Below are 21,115 nucleotides of genomic sequence, written 5' to 3'. Positions count from 1 at the left end.
GGGACTGATGACCACAAGTCCCATAGTGCTTAGAGCCCCCACCCCCAGTGGCAGTCATTTGTGATATGAAAACATTTTTTCATAGTTTATTGTCACCTAAAGTGCGCGTCATTTATGATAGCGGCCGAGTTTAGGTTCGTTCTGCGCATCTGACGTCACAAAATACAGTCAGCCAATGAACAGAGAACGATGTTGCCAGAGCTCGATTGCAGTACAGAGCATGGACGAGTGCCTTCAGTTTTAGAAACCTTCAGTCATAATTAAAGTAATTGAACAAAAGCAGTGTCTTGATAGCAGACTTTTTTTATGTAAGTTTGGAAAAACATTCTTTATACCAGCTGCTTCATATTCTATTAATGAATTAAACGAAACAAGCAATAAGCCTTCTAATTCAGGCGATAGCAAGGAAAGTGTTTGTATCATTCTCACAAACCGCTTTTTCGCAATAAAGAACAGCGGTAATTATTTATTTCCTATTGTACTTCGACGAAAAGTGAATAATTCATTGTCATACCACCAGTGTTTGTCGGTATTTTGCGTGATATTTTAAAGTCCTCCGGGAGATGCACTGAGTAACGAGCTTCGTTAGCGTAATGGTTAAAGTACATGGCTGCTGAGCGAAACGTTCTGAGTTCAAGCCTTGTTCGGTGCTTATTTAAAAACAATATCGAAGTGTCTTACTTCGTGAATTTTATTCGTTTGAATCTAATTTTGTGAAATTTCTAGTGACAACTAAAATCGACTATACGGAAAGTATACGCTAGGGACTTTTACCTCTGCAAACTCTTCAAAATTTCGTGCAATGGTTTACTACATCTAATGCTGCGAAATAACTGCGTTGAACTTCGAAACAAAATTATGTCGTTTATGGGGGGAAGGTATCGGTCAAGAAGATGTGTAAAAATCAAATTTTTGGGCAAAATAGTTTTTGTGAAATCGAATGATAAAGTGTGGCAAAGCAGTCGAAACACCATGTGTCTGCACAGGCGAGCAGTGCAATGATGACAAAATCGCGCACATTGCGGAATGTGGGGAGCACGTCTCTGTAGCAGCGAAAGGGTTAATGTGGCCGTGGTGGCTTTACTTCATGAACTGCGCGCTCCCCCCTAAACGTTAGTTTGCGAACTATGATATGGCGCTGCTTCTCTTGGCGTGTGCAACTGGCAACGCAGCAATGACCCTCGTCTGGGCGGGCATGCGAGAACCGCCAAGATAAATGAATTGAACTATAGTAATCTACTACGAACTGAATGTTAAATAGCAAAGTAAGTAGACAGTTTAATGTGTTTTTTATTTTTGAATCTAAAGTTATTTGACAAACTGTAGATAGAAGGCTTTTACAACGATTGGAATGACATGTTACCTGTAGTCCAGTTCCGGCCTCTGCTGCTGTTCTTGGTCCTGTTCTAAGAACTGCTGCTGGTCATAGCGGTTCTGCTGTTGTTGCTGCTGGTGTTGCTGCTGCTCCTGCTGCTGCACCAGTTGCTGTTGCTGCTGGAAGCGCCGGGGCGCGCTGGCCTGCGTGCGCTGCTGGGCGCGAAGATGTTCCTGCACCGCTTGGTAAGGGTCTTTCAGAGCCGCCGCTGTGGCTGGTGCTGCCGTCGTCGCCGCCACGTACTGCACAGGCGCTGGGGCAGCTTCCGGCACTACCGGCTGTGGGTTGTAGGTAGGCCGCTGTTGCTGCAGAGTCTGAGCGTCGTGGTATATCTGCCGTCCTTTCAGATCTTCCTGAAAAATAATCTGAGGTGTTTCTATCTCCTGATAGGCAGAACTCGCTGTCGTCGGTTCTTGGTAGACAGGACGGACAGTAGTAAGCTCTTGGTACGCGGGCTGTGCTGTCGGACTTTCCTGGTAAACTGGAGCCTGAGTTACAATTTCTTGGTAGACGGGACGCTGTGTTGTCGAGTCTTCGTACACTGGCCTACCAGCTGTAGGGGACGGGCTAGGGAAGGAACTCAGATACTCGTCTTGCAGCCTCGTAGTCGGAGGAGCGCTGTGGGGCCTCTGCGGCCTTTGTGGCCGTTGTATCCTGCGTGACTTGCTTCTTTCCTGACCCACTGACTGAGCGGGAGGTGTCGGCGTTGCGTACGACCTTTGTCTCTTAGTCGAGGTTAACTGCTGCTGTGGCTGATAGTACACGGGGTTGGGAGCAGGAGTGTCACTCTCTGCCACTGGAGCTACTTTGAAACCGGCGTCGACAAGAGCCTGGAGCTCGGATTGGGTGAGAGGACGCTGCCCGTCAGGTGTGGGCAGACGCACGACAGGTAGAGAGTTCCCTCCTTCGGGCTCAGCAGGTTGTCCGTTGTCGAGCGTCGGTCGTTGAGATCTTTGTCTTCCCGAGGCTGTCGATTCGAAGACAGACGATTGAGAGGGTTGTGTAGTCTGTTCGAAGTACGAAGGACGTGCGGTGGACTGATAGATGGTCCTAGTTTCTGGCGCTTGGCCGAGAAGAGAGTTGATCACTTCCTCATCGTGGATCGGAGGGGGAGTCGTAATGCGCTGACGAGTGCGCGAGAAAGCCTGCGGCCGCCTCGCCTGGTGAGGGCGCGTCGTTTCACGCAAATACTGCTCTGGTGCCGGTCTGCGTGTTTGCTGCAACACGGGTACCTGGGTCTGGGAGTCTTGCTGCTGCTCGTACTCCTGATAGGACTGTGGCTCCCTGACCACGGCCTGTTGTTCCACCTGCTGTATGGGTCTGTACCTCTGGGATTCCCTGAGAGCCGCCTGCTGCTGTGCCTCTCGCAGCGCAGCTTGCTGCTGAGCCTCTCGCAGCGCGGCCTGCTGCTGTGCCTCCTGCTGTGCAGCCTGTTGCTGAGCCTCTCGTAGTGCGGCCTGTTGCTGAGCCTCTCGCAGAGCAGCTTGCTGCTGTGCCTCTCTCAGGGCAGCTTGCTGTTGCGCCTCTCTGAGAGCAGCTTGTTGCTGCGCCTCTCTCAGCGCAGCTTGTTGCTGTGCCTCTCTCAGCGCAGCTTGTTGCTGTGCCTCTCGGAGTGCCGCCTGTTGTCGGTCGGCTTGCTGTACGGCGGCGTGCTGCTGGGCCGACTGCTGTCGGGCGGCTTGGAGGACGGCCTGTTGGTCTTCGACACTCTGGTAGACTATCTGTGGCTGCTGAGCTTGCCTCAGAGCGGCCTGCTGGCGCTGTTCAGCAAGGGCAGCGTGAGACTGTTGTATAGCCACTTGTTGGACAGCCTGCTGGGGAGCCAGTTGTTGAAGCTGCTGCTGCTGCAGCTGTTGTTGTTGTTGCTGCTGCTGCTGCTGTAGCAGCTGCTGCTGCTGTTGCTCCTGAGCCTGTTGTCGCTGGGACAGAGCCAGGAATTGTGCCACCTGTGCACCTTCATACTGTGTCTGTGTAGGCGTCGGAGTTGCCACTATCAGCTGCTGAACGGCTGCGTTCGGGTCCTCACCTGCCAACGAGGCCCTCAGCCGTGCTTCGTGCACGCTGTGGGCTCTGGAGGGTGTCAGCTGCTGAGGAATGAGAGCAACTGGGCGTGGTGATGTTGCTACCACCAGTTGCTGCTGTGGCAGAGCTTGGGCCTGGGTCAGAACGTGTTGCTGCAGTTGTTGCTGAGTCAACAGTTGCTGCTGTGGCTGAGGTTGTGGTTGCAGCTGTGCTTGTGCTTGAGCTTGAGCCTGGGCTTGAGCTTGAGCTTGAGCTTGAGCTTGGGCTTGAGCTTGAGCTTGAGCTTGTGCCTGTGCTTGTGCTTGCGCCTGTGCTTGGGCTTGAGTTTGTGCAGAGTAATATTGGGCAGCGATCGTAGGCTCTGCCGCCACCAGCTGTAGCCTGGCTTGTGGGCTCGGTTGAGCCTGAGGCTGTGGTTGCACCTGTGCCTGCTGCTGAGCTTGGTGTGCTTGTGCAGCTGTATACTGCACAGCATTTGCTTCAGGAGTTCTGTGCACAAAACAAAAGAAATCACACATTAAAAACGCTTATTATCACACCAGGTCACGACATAAAATAAATATTAACAAACACCTTAGTGTAAACATAAAGTAAACTACTAATTGGCTGCGAATTTAGGCTGATAATTAGAGATTGTAAAATTTGTCAACATTTAATAGTTCCAATTAAATACTGGTTTTCGATTAGAGACTAAACCAAATATCTGTTAAAGTCTGCTGCAGTTTTGCTGGTTCTGCACATTAGATATTTTTATTTCAAGAATATTTGGAACTTCTTCTTTACTACCCAGTGTTTGAAGATTGTGGAAATAGAAAATTAGGTACAAAATAAACAGTTCTACAGCACTGGGTAAACACAAAAGCAATATGTTTCTGACAGAGACAACGGCTTTCATAACGTCAATGAAAGTATGCTCTCGAAAATTAACTGTAGAGACTGAGGATAAAATAGCGTTGACAATGAATATGTGCGTTCTACACCGTATTTCATGGCCATTTTTAACATTTTGACAGTGTAAATACGAAAACATTTGCCATGAAATCAGCACCGTGAAAAAATAACAAGAAATACAAAACAAACTGGAACATTAGGCAACGTTATAAAAGTGATGAGGTCAAATATTATAGATAAATTTCAAGTCCATTCACAAATTTTCCCCAATATGTAACTGGAAATGGTCATATAAAAACCTAAATCTTGGATGCAGCCTCATGTTTTCAAACCACACACGCACTTGAAGTGGTTGCTGTAAGTAAACAATGGAAGACACCATATTGTGATCGCTCCCATATTGTTTAGACGCAAAAACTCACACTACTCTAACGAGATAGTATTTTGAAGTAGATCACTTATTTAGAAACATGGAACTGTAATTTAATTCATAAACATACGATTACTAACACGGCCAAACTATTTTCTCCATGATGCCCACTGGAGAACCCATTAACATCAAACTACATTTTATTTTCAAGTTAGCACTTCTGAAACGGCACAAACAAATTGGAGCGTTGGTTCATAAAATATTTACCCATTATTTCTTTTTAATATCATTGTGTATCCTAATTTATACATTAAGATAAACATCCAGATATTATTCACGACAACAGACAATGCAAAATACTTTGGGGAGGAATTTCACTATCATTTCCATCAACGTGGGCCAGTGACATACAACTGATACTTGAGCTCTCAATGGGGCCAAGAAGAACCATTCTAAGGAAACTCAGGATAGCGATGTTATCAGAGTAAGAGCCCCAGCTCAAATTGGAAAAACTCATACTGTACACAACATTGGCCTTGCTCGAATAACTACGCTGGTAGCAGCATGTCAAATGTGTGACTCTAGTAATATTTGGATAATACTTCTTTCTCTGATCTATACTCATCCCAGTCTTTTTCCATTAGAGTTCCACTGCAAGTTTGCTAACAAAACTGCACAAGGCAGACAAGCTCTCAATGAACCATGGCCTTCGGTAAAGTAAAATGACAACATTGGCTTTTCGAAAGGGAGTTCGGAAATATTAAGACCTTGGCCGTAGCTGAAGTCAAACTTGCACGGTAACATTCACTTCAATAACTTTAATTTTAAACTGGTCTGGAGTGCTTACATGAGATACCGGATTCAGCATTATCTTAAACTGAAAATATGACATTGAGTTTAATTAATTTTTTGTCTTAGCGTATTTGTCTGGATAACACACACATTCTTACTAACATTACCAAAATAATTTATTATACTACTTTTGTATAACTGAGGCATTCTTCAGCTGGTTATACATGATTGAAACTATTCGGTGTACTGTATTGTTGAAGGTGAACTGCAAGCAGTTTTATAAATGTTTTTTGGAGTGAAAACCTCAGTAACTCAGCAGTGGTTCAAATGGTTCAAATGGCTCTGAGCACTATGGGACTTAACATCTATGGTCATCAGTCCCCCAGAACTTAGAACTACTTAAACCTAACTAACCTAAGGACAACACACAACACCCAGCCATCACGAGGCAGAGAAAATCCCTGACCCGCCGGCAATCGAACCCGGGGACCCGGGCGTGGGAAGCGAGAACGCTACCGCACGACCACGAGCTGCCTCAGCAGTGGCAAAGGTTGTCAAGAACGTCATTCTATTGCACACGACACGGCAAACTCTCGTTTCAGATCGCGAAATTTGTGTAAATGGATGCCCCAAGGGAAGAAGTGGTTTCATTGATGCCCTTTATACCTTCTCCAGGGGCCTTTTCGAGCCGATTCTGAGCGGCGGTGTGTCTGAAATCTTTTCCACAGTCACTCATAAGGAAACTGGGTAATTTCAACGCTGGGCGTCATGGTTTTGACTCCCAACGCAGAGGGGTGAGATGTGGGTAACGGAGCGTATGACGTCCTTCCCATCGCGTGACATTTCCATGTCGGTGTTGGGCAGAATTTTAGTGAAACTTGCTGCCGAGGTAACATCTTTAAACCACTTTCACCTCACATAAACTTCTGAGCTCTGGCCCATTTTTTCGCCAAGCCCCAGTGTGACATTTCAGGGCGACATGCTTTTGCACCATTATGGAGGAAGGTTGTAAGCACCATTGAGCCAAATTTCAAACTTTTCCATTGCAGTGACGTACAGTTACGTTGTTTTGGAAAAGTGGCCTTTTAATTATGTTACGCAGTGTATATTCATTTGTGATAACTTGTTCATCACACTCCCAGTTCAACATTTCTAAACGGATATCACTAACGTCGTAACATACCAGTACGTCTGACTGATTTTTCGTTCCATTTCAGCGAATTCAGTTCAAATCATCCGACCTCTGTTCCAGTATTCATGCTCCTTGACAGTACATACTATTATTCATCTCTATTATAACCGCTATCAACCGTCAAAATCGTCATTGGAAGGGACATTCCATGTAAAGCAGGATACACTTATGATTTTTAAAAGTTAGAATTTGGTACTTATTATATATTGTTTGAAAAAGCTGGATGTCGACAATGTTTATTGCCCATTATTACTTTCCCTCCATAATTTCTAGCCATTTTTATAAGGCCATGTGTTTTCCATGTGATTTCAGTCTGAATTATTGGACATTTTGGATCTTGATTTCAACTAATTGGCAGGTAAGAATTAGTATATCATATCTAATTACTGTTACATACCCTAATGTATTGCATAAACAGTATAAACTTGAGGTAGGTAAATTACAGGTTAGGATAAATAACATAATACAACAGCATGAACTTTCATGTAACACAGGCCACCTTCACAATTAAGTTTTTATATTAAGAGGAATGTTAGAGCGAACTTCATCTTGTACAGTAATTTATATCGTTGTGTGAATGTGAGACTAATATCACTATTAAAAATTTCCCTATTTCAACCAGTCACGTAATCTGAGTCAGCTTTTTTTTTAAGAGTAAAAGAACAGGATGCCCTTAACAGCAGAAGAAAGGCAGCAAAAGAGGCAGAGAAAGTTAAAGTGTGAAGAAAATTATGAAGAATTTAAGAAGCAGCATCTGGTAGGAGCTAGAAAATGTCAACAGAAGCATAAACAAAAGTTTCTGCATTTGAGAGTGACTTATGTGAAGAAAGAGCTAAAACTAGGGAGAGAGTTAGAAAACATACCGTAACATAAGATAAAAAATCAGAAACCTAGTAAGGCTGGTTTGTCACCATATAAGTCACATAGTGCTTTAGGTGATGCCACGGCACGAACTGATCGTTTCTTGCTATCTTCACCACAACGTAAAGTCATAGTTGGTCCTGAGCTGTTCAGTGACTTGTGCGGAAATTCTTCAGATGGAAAGTCTGAAAGACCCAGTCATGGCAGTAGTCCACAAAATAGAGCCCTTAGTTCTGAAACTAAAGACTTGGTTACTGGTTTCTACTGTAGTGATGTCAGTTGCCAGAAACCCAACAGGGAGGATACGAAAGTGATTAGAGAAAAGAATGAGAAAGAAAAAGTTAACATTCGTCACTTACTCATGTCCATCATGGAAACATATGAGGTATTCAAAGAGGAACACTCTGAAGTTCAAATTGGGAAATCTAAGTTTGCAGAAGTACGGCCACCACATGATCACTTAAGCAGCAAAGTACCTCATAACGCATCTTTGATTCAATATCACAAACATTTCATAAATGCTATCAGCAGCCTTCATAGGAAACATAATATCCCAGCTTTGTATCAACCATTATATGCCAGCCACCAAGTGAGCTTAGTTGGCAGAATGAATGAAATTGTCAGAATGGTACAGGTGTCACAGAGGCCTACAAAATTGACGATCTGGAAATTGTGAATTTATCATAGAATATTTGGAACATGGAAGAAAACAATTCTATAATTATTAAAGTCAAAGAAGAAGGCTCTACGGCTGATATAGTGAAATACAAAATTTCCATAATTCCTCAGTTTCTTGCTCATTGCTATACATAGAGAGCTCAGTTTGCATCTTATTATCAGTAAAAGGAAATGGTTCTGAGCCACGATTCTAAGGAGTTTGAACTGCTGCATATTAATTTTGCTGAAAATTACATCGCTGTTTATGAAGATGAGGTTCAAAATGGCTCTGAGCACTATGGGACTTAACATCTGAGGTAATCAGTCCCCTAGAACTACTTAAACCTAACTAACCTAAGGACATCACACACATCAATGCCCGAGGCAGGATTCGAATCTGCGACCGTAGCAGCAGCGCGGTTCCGAACTGAAGCGCCTAAGATGAGGTTCAAAGTGCAAATTAAGCACAAGCACAAGTTAGTATTTTCACTGTGTCACTGTGGCATTCAGGTTGACATCACACAATTGTTGTTTCAGACAGCTTAACCCTTTGCAAAGATACTGTGATTGCATACATTAGCAGGGTACTGTCAACCATACCTGAAAATTTGGAAGTAGTTTCAATCTGGTCAGATGGACCTGCCTCAAAATTTAAAAACAAATATATTACTGCACCTGTACCTCAACTTCAATCGTTCATCAATGTGGAAATCTAATGGAACTTTTTTTCTGCATCCCACAGTAAAGGAGCCATGGATGTAATTGGTGCACTTGTGAAAAGGCAAGTGTGGAATGCAGTAAAAAAGTGAAAATTCGTAATAGGTGATACATTAACGTTTGCTCAGGCAGCTGCAAGTGCAACAACTATGCAGTTTTTTCATATGACCGCTGGTGAAATTCAAGGAATAAATGCGAAACTTAATGTGTCTCAAATATTTCCTTCAGCATCACCAGTACCAAACATAAAAATCATTCATTGGTTTCACTACAAGAATGGAGTACTACAAGCATATCTGTTGTCTCAAACAATTTCCCTGCTCCAGATAATCATACTGAAGGAACTATAGAAATGGTGAAAATTGGAGACTGATACAAAGTAGAATATGATGGTAAATTCTATGCAGAGAAGTACACGCAATTTTTGGAAATTCTTGCCTAATCAGTGCAATGGAGAATGCTGGTCAGTATTGGAAATGGCGTGCAAATGGTGATGAAATTCTATTCACACTTGGCAAAATTATAAAGAAAATTAATCCACCTGACGTCATGCATGGCGATATTTTCAGTTCTGTAACTTCTCTCTGAGCTTACAGTTTACTTTCCCAGAAGTCATGCTCTTATAATTTTTTAGTGTTTAAAAACGGAAATGTTAATGTTAAGTTTATCTTATTGGTAAATAAGTCATATTTTCAGTTCTCTGCTTGCAGGCAAAAGTTTTTCCCACAATAAATAGTAAGTAACATGAGGCATGTAACATTCAGTCACGTGATGTTTTCAATACATTACAATATTTTACATGGTATAAATATTTTTAGAAAACGGTAACTGTGTTATTTGAATGCTAACGTGATATAGATATTCTGTGATAAAAACCAGATCCACACTCCTCATAGTTTGAGGAAACTTTTGACCTAAACTGGACATTAGCAATAGCACGCCCCAAATTTGTAACATGAATCACAATATAAATTACATTCTTGTCCTTTAATTTTAATGGTCTTAAGTGCTTAAATATTAATTCCAGATCTCCGAATACCATAATATATAATGATGATTTACAAAAGAAAATAATGGTTTATAGATTGCCAAAAGTCAACACAACAAAACACTGATTTTAAAATGAAACACTAGTCACAATGGAATCTCCCAGAGGTCCCCACAAACACCGAACATCATATAATTTCATTACCAGTTGCCATATATTACAGCACTTGATTCAGCACCACACAGTGAGCTTCGAAAGAAAACAAGTTTCTGTACGATATCTGTCAGAAGCTGGGACTGAACTGAGTACTGATTCAGAGGCAAAATGCAAATTTACGCTCTTAACGTAAATTTATCAAGAGGTGCAGTCGCGACTTAAGATGGGCGTCAGAAATGGTTATTTACAGAACAATCATAAAGTCTCTACATTAAGTTCAATGAAGTTTCCGCTGTGGTTGTCTGTTACCTGAATTTATTTGAATTAAATGTTTTGTTCGTTACTGTAGGCCAGTTTCTACTATATGGTAATTTTCAACTATCACGTACAGGAGTTGAAAGAAAATATAGAAATACCTCGAGAGATGCGTGCTTGAACATAGGTGATGATGCTAGCCAAGCCTGCAAGTTGAACTTGACATTTGACAACGAAAGCCACCTGTGCAGTGTTGCCATTAAGTTGCAAGTTTCAGTTGTGGTTAGAACTGAGTTCTATGTAGCCGTGAGTGCATTTTGTCGGACCTAAGTGAACTAGAACATGGACGACTTGTCGGTGCTTGTATGGTGACTGCTTCCTCAACCAAGGTAGTCGAAGTATTCCAACTTTCAAGAGGCACCGTATCGAAGCTTTATACCCCACACAGAGAAAGCGGGAAAACATCATTCGCTAAGCCAAAAATCAGACGAAAGCGTATGTTGAGTGTCTGTGACAGACGGTCATTCAGTGGGACTGGACAAAAATTAAGAGGATGATTCTGCAAACGTCACTGTAGAACTGAATGCTACACTCACGAAGCCACTCAGATCCGCAACAGCGTGAAGGGAGCTCCAGAAACGGAGGACTGACGCTGACATTTCAGAACTGATAATCAGTGATGCAAACGCTCGTAACTGGTAAACGTAGTGCCAGAGCCATAAAACCTGGCCAATGGAGCAATGGAAGAAAATCATTTGGTCGGATGAGTCTTCTTTCACATTGTTTCCAACTTCAGGACAAGTATACGTCTCGGTGATGGTCTGGGCATGGGCCCCATGGGAAGTCTGCATCGTCACAATATTGCGAAGTATTGTGTTGTTGTTGTTGTGGTCTTCAGTCCTGAGACTGGTTTCATGCAGCTCTCCATCCTACTCTATCCTGTGCAAGTTTCTTCATCTCCCAGTACCTACTGCAGCCTACATCCATCTGAATCTGCTTAGTGTATTCATCTCTTGGCCTCCCTCTATGATTTTTACCCTCCACGCTACCCTCCAATACTAAATTGGTGATCCCTTATTGCCTCAGAACATGTCGTACCAATCGATCCCTTATTCTAGTCCAGTTGTGCCACAAACTCCTCTTCTCCCCAATTCTATTCAATACCTCCTCATTAGTTATGTGATCTACCCATCTAATCTTCAGCATTCTTCTGTAGCAGCACATTTCAAAAGCTTCTATTCTCTTCTTGTCTGAACTATTTATCGTCCATGTTTCACTTCCATACATGGCTACACTCCATACAAATACTTTCAGAAACGACTTCCTGACACTTAAATATATACTCGATGTTAACAAATTTCTCCGCTTCAGAAACGCTCTACTTCGACCATCGTCAGTTATTTTGCTCCCCAAATATCAAAACTCCTTTACTACTTTAAGTGTCTCATTCCCTAATCTAATTCCCTCGGCATCACCCGAGTTAACTCGACTACATTCCACTATCTCCGTTTTGCTTTTGTTGATATTCATCTTATATCCTCCTTTCAAGACACTGTCCATTTCATTCAACTGCTCTTTCGAGTCATTTGCTGTCTCTGACAGAATTACAATGTCGTCGGCGAACCTCAAAGTTTTTATTTCTTCTCCATGCATTTTAATACCTACTCCCAATTTTTCTTTTGTTTCCTTTATTGCTTGCTCAATATACAGATTGAATAACATTGGGGAGACGCTACAACACTGTCTCACTCCCTTCCCAATCACTGCTTCCCTTTCATGTCCCTCGACTCTTGTAACTGCCATCTGGTTTCTGAAGCTGTTTGTAATTGTAAATAGCCTTTCGCTCCCTGTATTTTACTCCTGCCACCTTCAGAATTTGAAAGAGAGTATTCCAGTCAACATTGTACAAAGCTTTCTCTAAGTCTACAAATGCTAGAAACGTAAGTTTGCCTTTTCTTAATCTAGCTTCTAAGGTAAGTCGTAGGGTCAGTATTGCCTCACGTGTTCCAATATTTCTACGGAATCCAAACTGATCTTCCCCGAGGTCGGCTTCTACCAGTTTCTCCATTCGTCTGTAAGGAATTCGCGTTAGTATTATGTGACAATTTTAGGTGATCAGGTCATTCCCATGGTACAACGCTTGTCCCCAAATCGTGATGCCGTGTTCCAACACGACGGGGTCCGTGTGAGAGCGAGGATGAATTGTCACATGCCCTGCCCATCACAGTCATCAGAACTCAACATTATTGAGCCTTTGCCGTCTACTTTGGAGAGAAGGGTCCGTGATCACTATCCACCTCCATTAACTTTAAGTGAACGTGCTACTATTTTACGAAGATTGGTGTAAGATTTCCTTGAAAACCATACAGGACTTGTATTCATCCATTCCGAGACGACTGGAAGCTGTTTTGTATTTCAGCGGTTTCCCTACACCGTATTAGGCACGATAATGTGTTGTGTGTTCGTTGTATACATATTTTTGTTCACTCTTCGTACATGTGATGGTACATTTGCTAATAGTAGAGATTGCATAGAGCCATGAATAAAACAAGAAAATTTCGAGGTATATCCAGTTCTATTATCAACCCATATGACTGTAGATAGCATGGCGCAACACAGTAACACGTTAGTCTGCTTACAACTATTTCCAAATGGAACATACAGTGATGATTCAAATCATTATGACCACCTGTTTAATAGCGTTTTGTTCCACTCTTTGGAACGGAAACCCTGGCACGGATTAGACAAGTCACTGGAAGGTTTCCGGACTATGTGCTAAGAGGTATCTAAGCACAGGTCACGCAATTCCCGTTAATTAAGGGCCGGTGGGTTAGGGCGCTGAGCTGGCACCCGTTAGCGACCGAGAGGTGTTCCATTGGGTTCGGATCAGGCGAATTTGGAGACCAAGGCATCAAAATGAATCCACTGTCATGCTCATTAAGTCACTTCAGCACGATTCTGGCCTTGTGGCAAGGAACAGTTATCCTACTGAAAGATGTCTCGCCGTCGAGGAAGACATCAAAAATAAAGGGATGCAGGTGATTCGGAATAACATTCACGCACTCCATAGCTGCCATGGTGCCTTCAACTACACTACTGGCCATTAAAATAGCTACACCAAGAAGGAATGTAGATGATAAACGGATATTCATTGGACAAATATATTTACTGGAACTGACATGTGATTCCATTTTGACTCAATTTTGGTGCATAGATCCTGAGAAATCAGTACCCATAACAACCACCTCTGGCCGTAATAACGGCCTTGATACGCCTGGGTATTGAGTCAAACAGCTTGGATGGCATGTACAGGTATATCTGCCTATGCAGCTTAAACACGATACCACAGTTCATCATGAGTAGTGACTGGCGTATTATAACGAGACAGTTGCTCGCCCACCATTGACCAGACGTTCTCAATTGATGAGAGATCTGGAGAATGTGCTGGCCAGGCCAGCAGTCGAACATTTTCTGTATCCTGAAAGACCCGTACAGGACCTGCAACATGCGGTCGTGCATTACCCTGCTGAAATGTAGTGTTTCGCAGGGATGGTAGAGCCACGGGTTCTAACACTCCTGAAATGTAACGTCCACTGTTCAAAGTGAGGTCAATACGAACAAGAGGTGACCGAAACGTGTAACCAATGGCGCCCAATACCATCACACCGAGTGATACGCCAGTATGGCGATGACGAATACACACTTCCAATGTGCGTTCACCGCGATGTCGCGAAACACGGATGCGACCATCATGATGCTGTAAACAGAACCTGGATTCATACGAAAAAATTACGTTTTGCCATTCGTGCACCCAGATTCAGCGTTGAGTACACCATCGCAGGCGCTCCTGTCTGCGATGCAGCGTCAATGGTAACCGCAGCCATGTTCTCCGAGCTGATAGTCCATGCTGCTGTAAACGTCGTCGAACTGTTCGTGCAGATGGTTGTTGTCTTGCAAACGTCCCCATCTGTTGACTCAGGGATCGAGACGTGGCTCCACGATCCGTTACAGCCATGCGGATAAGATGCTTGTCATCTCGACTGCTAGTGTTACGAGGCCGTCGGGATCCAGCGCGGCGTTCCGTATTACCCTCCTGAACCCACCGATTCCATATTCTGCTAACAGCCATTGGATCTCGACCAACGCTAGCAGGAATGTCGCGATACGATAAACCGCAATCGCGATAGGCTACAATCCGATCTTCATCAAAGTCGGAAACGTGATGGTACGCATTTCTCTTCCTTACACGAGGCATCACAACAACGTTTCACCAGGCAACGCCGGTCAAGTGCTGTTTGTGTATGAGAAATCGGTTAGAAACTTTCCTCCTGTCAGCCTTGTGTGAATGCTCTGAAAAGGTAATCATTTGCATATCACAGCATCTTCTTCCTTTCGGTTAAAATTCGCGTCTGTAGCACGTCATCTTCGTGGTGTAGCAATTTTAATGGCCAGTAGTGTAGTACCACAGGTCACATATAGACTCGTGAAACCTTGCAGCTGGTAATCTTAGCCGTTTCTAAGGTACTCCTTCTGAGGAGTCGGGGCGTAGCAATGTATCTTCTGTGGAATTCTTTGCTTGAATGATTTCCCATTCGTCTCGGCTCCCCTTATGTACTTTCCTTACCGCATCACTCACACGTAAAGCCACCAGGCGGCATTATATCTCGCTATGGGTAGTGGCCATAATGCTCTGGCTCATCAGTACAGTTGTGAAATTACCGTAGGCTGCTGTAGACCATAGTAAGTCAGCGTAGCACTACAGTGGTTTTTATAGTAGTTTTGGTTAGTTAAAATCGCAACCGCATGACCTGTGAGAGGTTTGTTGCACACCAGATTTCGATTGACTTGTTTGCGTAAGCGATCAGTGTCTTACCATGTTCCCTTGATGTCGATAGCGACGAACCATTTACAGACTGACTGAGGATATATAAAGGGTGGCGTAATTTACGGAACATTTTTGTTCTACGCAGTCATTCTTCTGTTTGTTCCGTAAAAATAAACAGTATTTATACCAAAATTTAAATTACCAGTTTTTAATTCTGGTTTTATTCGAAGACTGTTGATTTTTAACGTGGAACAGAGGGGTGTTGTAGTAAACGTGAAAAAAAAACAACAGAATTATCATATAGCGCTAGAAACCGCAATTACCTCAAAAAAGAACGTCAGACACAAAAAACAGCAAAACAAAAACCTATCAATCATCGCTTCACAACTTCTTCGAGATTATACAAAATATGTTTCTCTTATTCACAAACTGGTCTCGCATTAATCAATAATAACAGGAAACTCTTGCCTTTGGTCATGAGAAAGCATGTTCTAAGTAGAACAAAAACAGCAATAATTATATAGATTCTTTTATGTTTGTGCATTTAAATGTGCTTTCAGCAAAAGTAGTTGCTTTCGTTACATAAAAACGCAGATGTTATGCGATCAACTAATTTTTATTACCCACAAAATGCAATTTATAGTTTTGAAGGATATAAACTACTCAGTGGACTAACATTGAACGATAAGAGGTTCTAATGATGTGCAAAATAAATAAACAAACAAAAAACAAATATAGGCCTAACTGCCAAGTCATTAGGTTACCCTCTACGCATTAACAGACCAAAACATTGCAGGGACAAATAACCAAATTCCTTACAAACAATGTAGTTCCGTGCTTATTATCGAGGATTAACGCGACAAGATATTAACAGTACCTACTCTATTATGATAAACATGCGCTACGCTGCAAATCAACTATAAACGTGGGCACGGCAGCGCGTATTGCGAACCGTAATAACCTGCCAGGTAACAAGGGAATAACAATGAATTATATGAAACGGAACCATAACGAAATTTTCATTTTGTGTTATAGAAATAAATTTATTCTGGGAAAGGCTTATATGACCAATTCTGGAAAATTCCTTGTTCCTGTCTGGGATATACTGTTCTGTTAGTTGCTACAGCTTGTATTTCTTTGTACGTGGGGTATACACAATCTGAACTAGAGAATCACTGAATAAGTGTAGCCATTCCATCACGAAAAATTACTTATAAAACTTATGAAACAGATTTTCACTGAATAATCATGAAATATTCTGCAGTTGCTGCCATATGACCATAATAAGGACTCTGAAAAGCAACGAATTATATTCATTGCACAGTGTATCGAGGAGTACCAGCAATAATTCTCTCCACGTTTTATGCGTTAATATGATGCTAAAATCGTTTTTGTTCGATGCCGCGAGAACTATTAACGTCCATCTGCCCTATACTAACTAACAAATTAGAGTTGTTTTTTAGATACTAAATCAAATGGACCAATTTATGAAATTTATTCGTGGGTGTAATCTTATAATAGATTTCAGTTTTCATTCCATTTTTCTTAGGACTTATCTCTTCACAACTTCTACAAGCTTTTCATTTGCTTTTCATTTTTTTATCATTAGCAATCATGACCTGTCGTTAGCATCACCCGTTTCATGATCTGTTCTTTTATATCTCCTTTTTATCGAAGGATTTTTAGATACCTGAACTTTCGAATTCACCATCTAACATTAAATATAACTTATAGATAATCTCCCTGTTTACGACTGCAATGGGTTGTTTTCTGCTACAATAGCGAATGTGTAGTCAATTTCGAAAGTTCCGGCAGCATTTCGTCCTCTAAAGGCGGTGTTTGGTTGATATATTTAGACCAAAATCCAAGGCCAAGTGTCGACTGGAGGTATGAGAAATCCCGACTGCAGTGACAAGTTATTTATTCATTTCACAAAAAAGATATCAATGGCTTGTAAAGTATACAGTGAGGTTTCATGCGTACATGTGATTCAGGAAACCTTCAGGCAACCTCAATGAAATCGACCTTACCAGGAAAATCAGTTAGGTTCATCTATGTCTTGTTACTGAATTGATTTATTATCTCTGTGTTAATTCTTTCTGTTCCTTCGTACATCTCTACACTGAACTTAAACACATATCATTAAAGCATTTTACAAATGTTTTAGAGAAGTTAATCACAGTTTGCAGTTTGAACTTACAGAAGGAGAACAATACGATCGTAACGCTTCTGAGATAGCAATCTACAGTCGCGGGGACTGTGACCACGCCAGCAAACGACTGCGTGCCGGGGAAGTAGAACAGCATTGCGACACCAGAGTTGCACCAGGTGAGTGGACTTGCCGTTGCAACACGCCACAGATTGATCTCTCGAAGCCACCTAACTTGTTTTCGTGCGTCCCCAAACGCTTTCGAAGCTGGACGTTGCGCTTGTCGAGAACGTGCTGCCGCCGAGACTGAAGAAGTTGCTGGCCGTCACTTTTTTATGAGTTGTGAGGTTATGCTGTCCGTTCTGAAAGCGTCTGTTCGTCGATGTCGGTGCGGGACTGATTTATGTCGCCTGATCTGGGCAGCTAACTGATTGCGCCACCGATTCCATTTTCGGTCTTCGACGTACTTTGTTTAAGGTGTAGGACGATGAAACGCTGGTAAAAAGTTTGACAATAAAGGGAGAACACTGTGTTTTCCTCACTTAGTGTAAGTAGAAGGCGAGCTCATCTCTATTAGATAGTGCGTTTGACATAACGGACGAAGATAGCAGCTCATAGCAGAAACCTACAACTGGAAGAGAGGTTCACGTCTTGTCAACGTTGAGTTATTAGAGAAGAGAAACAGCCCAATACTGGACAAATACGGGGAAGAACATAAGCCGGGGCTTTTCCAAAGCAACCATTCGGCATACACTTACAGTGATTAAGGAAACTATCGAAGTTAAAATGTGGATGTTCTACCGGCAGTTTGGATCCCACGATTGAGAATGCGAGTCCAGTACCTTAATCACTGTGCAAAAGGCTGCAAACTGCTGTTTTACCTGGCTTCCCTCTTTATCAAGGTCACACGAATAATTTGACCGTCTGTACTATATGCCATTCTGTAATACTGTAACGTGTTACATATCCATCTCTTTTTAAATTTATTCTTCCCGTAATCAGCTACGAAATCCATTAACAATCCAATAAAATCTCTTAATTGAGATGCTAACATAAAAAGCAGTTTATTGCATACAAGCGCTGTACGTCTTATTTACATAATATACACTATAATTTTTTAAAGAGGGCGCACTCACGTTCACTCAGAGGAGGGTTTTATATCTTATACGAAAATTAAAAGAAATGAATGGTGTTAATCTTCTTTCCTTGATCAATTTGATACACAACAAATCAATGAAATATTGACATAAAATGGCAAGTCCAAGGTAGCCGTAACAGTGCTACATATCGACTGAGTCTGTCGACTGAATGTTCCGGGGGGCATTGCTTAGAATCACGGCAGGACAGCCTTGCGAGGTTACTATATCTCACTCTTCCTTCTCTTCGTCTTCTTCTTCATATGAACTGGAATACGAGAAACCCCACATGTTCAAAAACTAAACTTTTCAGGACGTATAAAAATCACTGAATTTCTTAAAATTATCTTATTCTTATTTTTCGTTAAACGAATGTAGAGAAAAGAATGCCAATGTACTGTAGACAATTGTGATACGTTTTCTCGAGGTTGAATAAAATTTTTTCAGTCGATAATATTTTGCAGTAAATAAGCATAAATCATTACTCAACTCGTACTTTATTGCTAATATGGACAAAAATCAACCAAATTATGCCTATTTTCCATTGTCTTGGGAATTATAGTCCACACATGGTTCTTTGACACATGTTGGCCGATTGAATATGTCAGCATACAATTTCTGGGTGATTTCTTCTTTTGGTAGAAATGGTAGAATTCGCCTTAGGTCACGCATTTTCTTGTCCTATATAGGCACATATCTATAATTCTCTCTGTTTAAAACAGTGCTGACAACATAAAATTTTGAGGAAGTCCGTATCTTTCGTACATGTGGGTGTTCCTCTTCGATTTAGCTGACACAATGGCTGCAAAATAACATAGAAAATGCCAGAACATATGGAGTTTCTCTATATCATGATGGACTTATATGTTTAAAGCACAAAATCATAGATAACTCAATTTTATAAAACAATGGGCATGTGGTTTTCCTCAATATTCACATTCATATACTGATCTTCTTTTTTATCCTCTCTTTCTTCTCCACTGATTAAGCGTTAAGCCTGTTTTGTTTTCTGCTTATCTTCCTAGATCTGCTCCATCTGCAGATCATAAACTAATGTTAACTACTGAAGTCATGTATTAGCTTCAGGAATTGTGCCATTTATTTATTTTTCATATAGCTTGTTCTACTTATCGCTCTTTTTTCACTTGTTCGTCTCTCATTCAGTCGTACCTTCTTAGCACGTAGCATCGCTGCTATAACGAAGTACTGGAAGAAGAAGTTTTATTGTCTTATGGATGTCGTCCCACATACTTCCAAAAATAAACAGTTTTACACCTATATTTATTACTCTTTGGCCAGTATGATAGCCCGAATACATACTTCTTCCAAGATTATATTTTCCACCACGATTTTGCTTCGGGTTGGAGCTTTACAACAGAAAGCCGTCATTGTGGCCTTAGATTTAGAGATCTCAGCCTGGTTTTGTGTACATAAACAACTCAAATGGTGAAATTCATGTTGTAAGTCAACTTTTTTTGCTGTATTAAAACATCTCCTGCCTACAGTAATACACAATTTCAAATAATTTAGTTTGACGTTTTGATACTCTTGCGTATATTGCTTTTAATTCTATATATTATTTATATAGCTATTAAAATAAATGATAATAATTACTCCGATCATACGCCTTTATTTATTAAATAAACATCAATCTTTGATTTAGATACTATTATTACATTCTTCGATGGCTATTGTAGACATATCATGGCTTTTATTAACTTCCTAAGAAAGGCATTGTTTATGTTACTTCCGAAAATAGTTTCTGTTTATATTAACAAATGCTTTTGGAAAGACTATACAAGCTATTTGTATATTGCAAGTTGTATTTTCACCTTTTCTCTCTTTCTTAATGTGGTATACATTAATTGATTACAGTCGATTTATCCTTTCTAAATGCATTATATTCTTCATAAACGAGAATTTTAGACGTTATTTAAAACCTGTTGCTTCTTATTCTTGCATGTAACTTATATAATGATTTGATAAGATACGACGGTGCAATTCTTACCATCTTTCTTAATTAAATATATTGAGTATGCTGTTTTCGATGTTTTGGTTGGTATACCTGCACACCAACAGAGATTGATAAAGTGTAACGATCTCCTCTGTAGTGTTCTGCATTCATGTTTTACCAATTCTGCCTTTATTTTCCTGTTTCCGGCCTTTGTGGCCGAGCGGTTCTGGGCGCTTCAGTCCAGAACAGTGCGACTGCTACGGTCGCAGGTTCGAATCCTGCCTCGGGCATGGATGTGTGTGGTGTCCTTAGGTTACTTAGGTTTAAGTAGTTCTAAGTTCTAGGGCACTGCTGACCTTAGATGTTAAGTCCCATAGTGCTCAGAGCCATTTGAACCATTTGAATTTTATTTTCCTCTTTCACTTCAGTCAAGGTCTTTTGACTTTTTCTGTTGTTATGTGGTGAGCTTCATTAAGATCAGGGTCTCTTCTACGCATAGGTCTTCCTATTGTATCTGCTGGCACCGTAGTTCTCTGTAGTGCTTCACACAATGATTGTGTTCTTATTGCATCTTTCTCACTCTTTTTGATGTGTTTAAAATTTTATATGCGTAATTGTGATTAGCTCGGATATTATTACACTAAATGTTCCTCTTTTGTCGCTTTAAATTAGTAAACTAGCATTATTTCTTCTAATTTAAACATTCCTGATCAACCAGTAGACGTATGGGCTAAATACTGAACGTACACTTCTCTACTTGGATAAGGGACAACGG

At 41.4% G+C, this 21,115-nt stretch overlaps 1 protein-coding gene across 1 annotated transcript in view; it reads right to left on the bottom strand.

The window, feature by feature from the left end:
- LOC126298817 (uncharacterized) overlaps positions 1–21,115 on the bottom strand; it is a 96,446-nt gene that overhangs the window by 12,274 nt on the left and 63,057 nt on the right. The window contains exon 3 of the mRNA XM_049990284.1: positions 1,364–3,886. Within this exon, the coding sequence (XP_049846241.1) occupies positions 1,364–3,886 (2,523 nt within the window). The remainder of the gene's footprint in view (positions 1–1,363; positions 3,887–21,115) is intronic.

Source organism: Schistocerca gregaria, chromosome X (assembly GCF_023897955.1).
Source record: "Schistocerca gregaria isolate iqSchGreg1 chromosome X, iqSchGreg1.2, whole genome shotgun sequence".
NCBI lineage: Eukaryota > Metazoa > Arthropoda > Insecta > Orthoptera > Acrididae > Schistocerca > Schistocerca gregaria.
Note: the sequence above shows the minus strand (reverse complement) of the source record. Positions and strands in the feature narration are given on the sequence as shown.